The sequence below is a fragment of the Pyxicephalus adspersus genome, chromosome 4 (genome assembly GCF_032062135.1).
Source record: "Pyxicephalus adspersus chromosome 4, UCB_Pads_2.0, whole genome shotgun sequence".
NCBI lineage: Eukaryota > Metazoa > Chordata > Amphibia > Anura > Pyxicephalidae > Pyxicephalus > Pyxicephalus adspersus.
Window position 1 is genome coordinate 58,646,805 of NC_092861.1, and position 10,579 is coordinate 58,657,383.

At 37.2% G+C, this 10,579-nt stretch overlaps 1 protein-coding gene across 2 annotated transcripts in view; it reads right to left on the bottom strand.

Annotated features, from left to right (window-relative positions):
* Positions 1 to 10,579, bottom strand: part of DIS3L2 (DIS3 like 3'-5' exoribonuclease 2) — a 157,719-nt gene that overhangs the window by 72,059 nt on the left and 75,081 nt on the right. For both annotated transcript variants that reach the window (XM_072408312.1, XM_072408313.1), the window contains one exon: positions 1,519 to 1,598. In XM_072408312.1, the coding sequence (XP_072264413.1) occupies positions 1,519 to 1,598 (80 nt within the window). The remainder of the gene's footprint in view (positions 1 to 1,518; positions 1,599 to 10,579) is intronic.

Sequence of the window (10,579 nt, forward strand, 5' to 3'; positions counted from 1 at the left end):
TTAATGACATTGGTGAATAACTACTGGTTCAAAACAATGTCCACCCTTTTACCACTAAAGTATGATGTGCCTCATCCTGTCACCTATATTCAAAATATGGATTCTACCACTGCAAACTGTGGCCTGGCAAAAACATGGCCCGCATTATCACTGCTATGCTGACAGTGAGCTATATTTATCCTTTAAACCTCATGTGTTCGACCCAGTTCCAACTATAAATGCTTAGACAAGTGTTGCAAAATCTTTTTACTTTCACCTAAGAATAGTAGTTCACACCTTCACCCTAACACAACTAGACAACTCATTGCAATACCCTTTTAGGTAATCAGGCCCTTCATAAATAAAGACTCTGGTTACAGGTAATACAGACTGCTGCTGTCTCACCAGAAGTGAGAGTCTACCCTGAAGGGATGTTAAGGGGTGTGAAAAAGTGGTCACCACACCAAATAACCTTTTTCTGATGTAATATAAAAGTTCTGTTTTTTCACAGGAAATTCTCAAAGTTGCAAAGTTGTCCCAGCAACTGTTAAATCACTAGAACAGATTTTTAAGGGATAAAAACACACAGGGGCAAATAATGCATATGGCAATATTCCAAAATGGCACGTCACACATTGTAGCTGTCATGTGATGTAATGGCTCTGGAATCCTTGTGTGTTAAGTGAGACATCTGGGGTGCACACTAGGCAATGACATCACTGCTGAACCAACTACATATGAGGCATTTGGAGCAGATGGATTTTGAAGAGAAAAAAAAAAAAAAAAGGACTTTAACATGTAAGTGCTGACTTTGCTTTTTCCCTATACTGCTAGTCTGGCAGGTTCTTCAGTTAACCGGGAATTGGCATACATTCCAAGCTTCCACTTAAAAATTCCTTCACTACAGCTGCCTGAGTCTGGTGCTAGAAATCTCAAAGCTGCACAAACTAAAATGTGACTAAAATTAGATGCCATCCAAAATAAAAATCATGCGTTACCTTTTGTGCCAAAAAAAATAAATAAATAAGGATTGCTGTTCAGTGATAATCTTGATACCTTTACAATATACACGAAGTAAAGCAACATAAAACAGCTTATCCTGTCCAGTCCCAGCTAAAACTAGTTATATAGGTACCTTTACAATATACATAAAGTAAAGCCCTATAAAACAGCCTATCTTGTCCAATACCAGATAAACTAGTTATATAGATCAATCTAAACAAAAAATATTTGGCGTTTTTAAACAAATATGGAGACAGTTATTGCTGACTTCCTCTTAAAAATGCCAGTTTTTGGTCTTACTGACCGAATGGATGTATTTCTCAAACTTCACTTGTATTCACATTGTGAACATTGTTAAACCTAGAGACAGCCAGAAAAATTAGCATTTTCAGAAAGATAACTAAAGCCTGCATATTTCTTTTATTGCACTGTTCCTTTGACATGAGACAAATCATTTTCATGCACAAAATCTACAGCCTTATAAGAAAATCGAAAAACCTACACAACAAACCCCTTATGAAAAAAATAAATCCATACCATCTGCCAACAATTTGCAAGATAAAGCATCATCCAGGTCTCTGGCTGTTGCTGGATCAATGGTGAATATGCACTCCTTCCTAAACAGGAGAAAAAAGGAAAAACATTTACTTAAAACTCATCAATTGTATGTACATGTCATCATAACTAAAGCATACCTGCTGGCACATTTGGAACAGATTGTGGGAAGATTCACTGTTTTTTTTTTTGTTCATGGTGGAAATTAGACTGGGGAGCGACGTATTAGGTTATTTTTTTTCTTGGCTTTGATGTTCCTTTGTGAAAACTACATTGTCACAAAATTGTTTACGTGAGGCAGGATATGTTTCACTTAAGAGTTGAAAATTGTGTGTGATTGCATACAAATAGAAAGATTAAAGTTATTTAAATGCAAAAACAAGATGTGATCTTTATTTAGCTAGACAGTTAAAACACACATTGGAATAAATATAAGAACAGCCTAATTGTTCCACCGAGTTATAAAAATTCTTTTAACAGTTTTGTTTTTTTATTTTCTTTTAATGCCTAACCCTAAGCTATGATTGCACCTAAAAGTTCAGGAATGAAGGAGCCAAACATTTAAAGTTAGCCTTACCTGGAAGCCTAGCCTTAGGAAGTAGGAATACAGTGTGCGGAGTTAAACCTATTTTTCACAAAATATTTTTTTTATTAAAGCACAACAAAAACTCAAAACATACAACTTTAAAGCCATCTATTTTAAAGGAACTAAAACTCTTGTAGCATTGACTTTTCAAAAGTTGAACCTGACCATTCACCTGGTCACACGAAAATAACACAACTTATTGTGTGCTGAAATCCAGGGCTCCTTTAGCATTCCTTGAAGTCTAATGTCCATTAAGTTATTCATGATACAGTACACGCAACATTCTTGTGCTGCATCCTCACCCTATTAGCAGTAGAACTCTTCAGATGAGTGCTTTGCCTCTGATCTCAGAAGGGTCCCACAACAGCTCTAAGAAAAGTAGCTGCATTGCAAATTTCTCAAAAAGCCCACTGTATCCGAATAAAAATCTGAGCTTGATAACCCTCCCCTTTGGACCACGGCAAATTTACCATTTCAGCTTTGCCATTTCTAAGACACATGGATTTTAGGTTCGAATTAGGCTTGTTGGCAATATTGTGTTGTAAAAATTACAAGCTATTGAAGAACAGATTTTTTTTCCTATTCCCTCTAACATTAAAGTATATAGTCAAAAAAAGTATTCATTTATTCTATGATTTGTCCTAAAAAGATGCTTTTAGTACAAAGCTTCTGTTGCAGCTAATGTATGGAAAATTCTGCAAAAAATCTAACTAACTACAAATGAGATATAGTACTGGTGTTTATTTTTGGGTGTTTGACATTTATTGTTTAAAGTAAAAGGAAGAAATTGGATCCGACACTTCCATATCTGTATCTGCTTTGAGTATTATGTTTACTTTCTACCTGAGCAAGTTTTAGTGTATTTAATGTGACAGATGATGAAAAAAAAAAGTTATGAATTATAGCAGAGCAGTAAGTTCCATGTCTGCATTACATTTTCATATGCTGCAGCAGTTATCATTCAAGCAAAAGAACTGGCTTTATTGCAAGTGATTTCATGCACTGTGATCATCCAAACCAATGGACTTACATTGACTTCACTTATTTTTAAAGCTTCTAAGGCGAATATATAACTGAAATAGTGAAATTTGCCATTGCTAACCCAGGTCTAACAAATACTGCTTGCATGGTTAGCTTTATAATCCTCTGCCTTTAAAACTTTTTAAATCACTGGACAGGTTTTCAGCTAATTGCAGGACAACTCAAGATTTACAACCAGGATTTACCAGAAGCCAGGAGTGGCAATAGCTTTTATAACACTGGGGAACAATTTTGAACAAATTTTTTGTTGACTTCAATTTTTAAACTTATTTACACTAAAATAGGTATGCCGATTCTGAAAGTGCAGAGAGCTTTCTTCTATCACATCAGGTTTTTTCTGCTTATATTAATGCGATTACTGTAGCGTGGATTTTTAAAGGATATTCATTTACATGCAAGACAGTGTGGTCAGGTTGTGCACTGTCTAACCTAGTGAATAAGCAAAATGTATTTTTCTACTTACACACGTATTTTCTTTCTCTCAAATCATGTCAGGCTCTGCTGTTTCTCGTCGTAAGTGCCTAAACAACTCTGATTTATTTTGTTATATCTGTGGCAGTTTCACCATTCCCAGTCAAAGGGCAAACATCAGCACATTGTTAGAGCAAGCCTATTTGGTATATTTCAAAGTTAAACTTGGTGATCAAAATAAGTCTTGGGCCCCTCATTAAGGTGTGCAAACAGTGTGTCGAGGGTTTACGGACAAAGGGAACATGTGATAAGATGCCATTTGGTATGCCTATGGTTTGGGGAGAGCCAGGAGATCATTTCAGTGACTGTTACTTTTGTATAGTGAAATCTTCAGAATATAACAAGAAAAATAAATGTAAGAGTATCCTAGTCTACCATCGGCTATACCCTCAGTGGCTCATTCAGATGAAATCCCAGTTCCAGTTTTTGTTACACTACACTCTCTCATGATTATGCTGATGAACTAGGTGACAACAATGATGGAGTTTGAAATTGAAGAGGACTCTGTTAGGGATTTGATAAGCATGAGTTGAGTGATTTGGGACTAAAGCTGCGTACACACTTCCAATTTTTATCGTTGGAAATGAACGACGAACGACCGATTGGCCAAAAATCGTTCGTAAAAAAAGTAACCAACGACGCCGACGAACGAGGATAGTCGTTGGAAATGAACGACCGGACGACGATCGTTGACCATCTATCGTGTGTACGGTCGTTCAGTGATCGTCCATGGTCTGAGCATGCGCAATGAACGAACGTTCGCTCACTTCCTGTGGTGCACGTCACTTCCTGTATCGTTCAAACGATCGCATCTATCGTGTGTACAATATCTGCGAACGATCGTGTCATTATCTGTATGTACAGGATCGGTGCCATACGATCGTTCGCAGATATCGTGCAGGATCGTTCGTCGTTCGTTTACCAACGATATTAATTGAAAGTGTGTACGTAGCTTTAGAAGGCTTCAGAACTCCTAGCATCAAGATTGCGTGGGAAAAACAAACATACTTGAAAAAGGAATGAAGGCATCATACTTTCCAACCTGAGAAATTGCATTTCTGCAGTACTTTAGAACTGACAGAATCTTTGTGTATTGCCATAACATACCTGGTTTAATGAAGGAATTGGGAATTCCAATCTATAACTCAAATGAATGGCGACTATTCATCAACAACTTAAAGTGGAGCTTAAAGTGTGTCCTTTACAACGGCAATATATTTGGGTCAGTGCCAATTGGCCATTCAGTTTCTGTTTGTGAAGAATATGCAGACAAAGTCATTGAGTTGTTGCAATATCACCAACACAATTGGTTATCTGTGTTGACCCTAAAATGGTATGCTTCCTTCTTGGTCAGAAATGCGGACACACCAAGTATCCGTTATCTGTGCATGTGGGACAGCGGAGCTTGTGGGAGGCATTGGGTAGAAAGGAATTGGCCTCCAAGATCTGTCCTAAAACCAGGTGATCCAAACGTTCTACATGAGCCACGTGTTGGTAGAAAGAATATTATATTCCCACTTCTGCACATGAAACTGGGTCTGATAAAGCAGTTCGGTAAAGCTTTGCCAACTGAAGGAGACCATTTCAAGTTCCTTATTTTCGCATTTGCTAGCCGGTCATTTGAAAAAAATAAAGGACGGTGTGTTTGATGGTCCACAGATTCGGCAGCTAATCAAAAGAATCATAAGTCGAAAAGAATGCTTGGTTATCATTCAAAGCCATTGTCAAGGACTTTCTTGGAAACATAAGAGCAAATAATTACACCGAAATTATCCATAAACTCTTGGAAGGCTACAAAATCCTTGGCTGCAATGTGAGAATCAAAAGGTACATTTTCTGCATAGCCATCTTGCTAACTTCACGCAAAACCTTGGTGCAGTCAGTGACAAGCAAGGTGAAGGATTCCACCAAGATTTGAAGGTCATGGAAGGACGGTATCAGGGTAAATGGGATTTACATACGATGGCTGACTATTGTTGGATTATCGGGTGGGATTGTCCTTACACTAAACACTCCAGGAAAAGCTATAAGTGTCAATTTTTACCCTTCTGATTAAGTAATCCTGCACTTATGACTTTAGTACCATTTCCAGGTTGCTGTATTGAGCATTATCCTGAAGTGGTTTGGAAGCTTTGCAACCTTCTCAGGAACTGCACAGGGACTCTACTGCTCAGGTAATGGGTTTCCTCTAAACTTAACTGCAAATAGTGACTCGCTGTTGTGTTTTGGAAGCCTTTAAGGCTTGAATTAGGGTCCCTCACAAAAGGAGAGGTACCCAGAGAACATAGAGTGTACTTGAATGGTAAGCAAATATACACAGAAAAATGCACATACACGTAGAGGATTGGTAATAAACTGTTGGGCACCCTGGTCATTTTCAAAGACAATGTGGAGTCCTTTCATACTTATTTAAAATTATATAATCCTTATCTGATTCCACCAGGCTCCATGGACACATTCAAAAACCAAGTCTATTTGTCTCCAAACTCTCCCAACTAGATGCAGCAGTGTGCCCGCTATGGATTCCCCAATAACTTTGGAGGAGTTGACAAAGGATGTTTTAGAAATCAATATGTGTTGATCTCCAGGCTTGGACAGCTTCACTTAACATTATAAGCCATTTGTCGCAAGGCCTAGTGCCTCACTGACAGCCTTTAATTCCCCCACCCTCCAGTTTTCTGGCCCACACTACTGTGTCATGAGAAAAAGAAACACCTTTCAATTCTAGCAAGTATGATGTATTAGAACATAAAAGAAATTATTAAAAATCCAACCTGTGTATGACACTCTATACAATTTGTGTCATTAAACAAAAATGAAGCCAAAATTCAGAAGCCATGAAAAACCAACAATACTCAAATTAGTCTGTAGAACCTTCAACAGAAATAACTTGAAGTAATTGTTTTTTTTGTATCAAGTTAAAATCTTACATCAATGAGCCCAGTTTTCATCATTGCTTCAATTTATTGATGTTTGCAGGTATGTAACATGGAAGGTTATCTTGACACCTAAATCATTGATATATAGCAACATTGATGAGACTGCCTATAAGCACATACTGGGGATAGCATAGGACACCAGTGGTCCTAAATGATATCCTTCCTACCTATGAAGGTAACTTTGCGAGGCATTGGGCTCTTATGTTATAACACTACGAAAAAAAAAAAAAAAAAACTTAGGGACCAAATATGTATAGAATGTAATATGCCAAAAGACCCAATATTCTTTCTACTGGATGAAAGGATGGATACTGGATGAATTTGATCATACCAGGGACTGCATCTAAATAGATGCTCTGTTTATAGATCCACAAGGTGAACTTATTATGTAATAAAAGATCAGCAGATTTCAGAGAAATATAAGGCTCTTGAATGTCCTGAAAAATGTTCTGTACGGACCACCAATTGATTGTCAAAGATGCCACGGTTTAATGCTTGATCTGCTTAATGCTTGATAACTGCGATCTTTCACGAATACCTCTTTTTCTCTTGCTTGCCTTCCTTTTTTACTCATGTTGCCCTTTTCCACAATAGAAAAATAAGACAGGGTTGACAAAGACAGATATTTTTTTTTCCCCAGAGGCTCCCAGCTGGTAAGTGGTAATTGTGTTCTATGAGATTTTGGGTAATTTCCTTTTCAATAGGTGTTTCCATACACCCTACTCATTATTTGATTGACAGTTAAGCTGTATCTTCACCTATAACGTTAGTGTTATTCTATATTTCCCATTCATTTTTTTAATTGTACATATGGCAAAACATTATAAATGTTTATACTTTACTGGCGCTTCTATCTGTAAATCATTGTGGAAGGCTAAACAGCATTTTATAACCATATTAAAAGAACAGGTTAGATCCATGTTACCAGAAAACTTCAAATAAAGCCCTGGCTCTATACACTTCAGAAAAACAAAGAAGAGCAGGGCAGAACATGCTGATCTTTGTGATGCCAGATATACAGCTTACTTTGGACATTTTCTACACAGTATTTTTTTTTCTACTTGACTCCAAAAAAGCATATGCCCTGTAATGAGTTTATAGCAACAATTTAAAAAGGGATATTATTTTAATGTTGACACTGGAAATAACATCTCGTGATTTGTAATTACTGATTAGTTTTCTCTTTGGAGTCACTCTTAACTGTTGGTATAATAATTATTTTGGTTTACTGAATAATAAAAGGTAAAAAAGTCTATTTTAAATGTCCCCCCAGAGTGTTCACTAGAGGGGGCGACATAAGTGTGCCTACATAAAAAGCTGGCAAAAACCTTACTACTGTTTAAAATCTTGAAGATGGAAATCGGATACAAGAACAAATCTCTCACAAGTGATCCTCAATAGAAAATGTCCTCTCACTTTCCGTCAAGAGCATCTATAAAATTATGGATTTCCTTCACTTTTTCAATGTCCACTGTCTCCAGGATCAAAAGATAAGAAAGCTCCCCTGAAAGGACCATAAAGTTCTGCCCTGCCAAAAAAACTAGTCAACTGATAATTTAATTTCACTAAACTTTAAAGTTGTAAAGCAGTATTTTCCATGAATTTAGTTCTAGAAACTATGCAGCACTTTAAGGTCAAGTCACCCATGCACATGCACAGAGCTTACTGCATATTGATGGCAGGGGGGAGACCAAGTAAACAAATAAAGTTGAGGCGATTGCCCTTTAAATTGATACGTGTACAGAAACAGGCCCAACAGCAAAAAAGCCAAGCAGAAACAGAAGGTGTCAGGTGGCAAATGAACACAAAAACAGAATTTGTAAAAAGCCGCTTTTTTGTAGGTAAGAAATGCACTGATGTCTCCAAATGGGATCTTTATGTATTCCTAAAATTCATAGCAGCAGTAACTTTAGGTCAAAAGTGGTTCAACACAATGTAGTGAACATAACTGTATAATACAGTTTAGCTTTACAGCAAGCACCTGGGATTAGTGGTTCTCTTAAAATCAGAGGGTGATTAAAGCAACATTTTTAGACCCCAGCATATATTTATGACCTAGGTCTCAATAATTTACACAAAATTTGCAGCAATTGTGTAGAGTTATTCTTCTGTCAAACTTACCTCTGCAAGAAGCAACTGAAGTATGAATTGGCAGCTTACACCAGCTGGCTGATCTGAAGGCCTGCTCTTAACCAAAACCTCCACTTATTAGATCTTCTGCAATGCGATCCAACACTGTGCACTCCAAATGCTACATTTAAAGCTTTGCTGCCAATATCAACTGCTTTGAAGTAAAATGAAGGATTAGGACTTTGCTAAGGGCTCATATGAGATGGAATACAGAAGGATTAGAGGCCTGGTCAAGAGTGTCTCCTTTCAGTGAGATGGGAAATGGTTACTTTACAACAACCCACAAAATTCCCCAAAACCCATTGCTTTACTAAATTTAATAATATTTACCAAGCGGAAGTAATGATTAGTATAAAAAGACTGATAAATAAAACAATATATGCAAATTTGAAAAAAAAAAAAATTCTTTATTAAAAAAAATAAATAAAACACCTAGAAAGTATTAGACCAGATTAACTGCTTGCTTTTCAGTAACCACCTACAGATATATTTTTTTAGTTTTGTTATTGTAAAAAAAATAGCTAGCAGTGTGATCAGAATTATGGTTTCAGATTTTTATGTTCGTAGAATGCTGTGAAGGGGGGGAGGGGGGGACATGAAATATTCTGTAGGGGAAGATTCTCTGAATGCTTTGAAAGACTGCATGATAAACAGAGAAGGAAGCTGGGATGATGGCCATGAGATAGGCAAAATCACCTATCACTTAAACAGGTAGCCCTGGCCACATACTGATCTGGATCAGTTTTCCTATAAAAGTAACTATGTAAAAATTAAAACTTCCTAATGATTGGCAACATTAGGAGGTAAATATGGCAAAAAACTTGCAATCCAGCCAGTACAGTCCTTGAGATGACCTTCTCTTCCTCCTGGGAAATTAGAGTACTGTTGTCTTCATGTACACAGACTCTACTTGGACTAGAGTTATGTAGAGACCGTGTTGGGGCAGCTGCTAAAACAGCATTTAATTGACAATTGTGTAACCCTGTCTATCAGAGAAATAGAATCACCCACCTGATCCATAGGCACTTTTTGTGTACACGGAACTTGTGCAGCAAATTTACATATGTATTAGCTGGGTTTCTTGGATTACAGGGATAGAGTAACAATCTATAGTAAAATATTACAATTTGTGAACACATAAGCTACTGTACAATTCCGTACTTTTTGCCCATTTTATGTTCTGCATTTATTTTTAAAAAAAAAGTTTTTTTGGGGAAAAAAAAAGGTGAATTCCTTTACAAAGGTTTATGATGGAGTTCTTGAAATTGGACTTTAAGGCTCAATATATATTTGTTTAAAGAAGAAATTTCATATACCTTTAATTTACTTTTTTAGCGTATCAGAGTAAGGTGAAGCTGCACTGATCTTTTACATCAATGTGTTGGAATTAAGGTTGCATTAATGAAACGCATGTTGTTGGGCCGAAGTAAAAAAACATTAGACATTTTTAGTTGTAGCAACATAAGCCACAGATATTACCTATAGGGCAGGGGTGTCAAACTGACAAATCTGGCCCCAAATGTCCTTTTTTGGCCCCCAAAGGAATCCTAAATATGAACTGCAGCTGGCCCGCTGCTGCATTGAAATAGCATCACTATTACAATTCCTGGCATCACTCGCGTCTATAGACCAGCGGGCTCTCTGCCTATGCGTGGCCCCATTGGACTGTTTTTATAGACGGAAATAATGCCGGGAATTTTAGTAGAGGCCCTATTTCAATGAATAGGGAGTTTCAGTGGTGGGCCACTCATAAGGTTTAGCTCCGCATTGGCCGTGTCTGGCATTTCCAGCACTCCCTCTCAGCTGTACTTTTTCCTTGCTACTCCAAGGCATGGACTTGAATGGTTGGATTTTCATAGAATATTGGTATTAATAT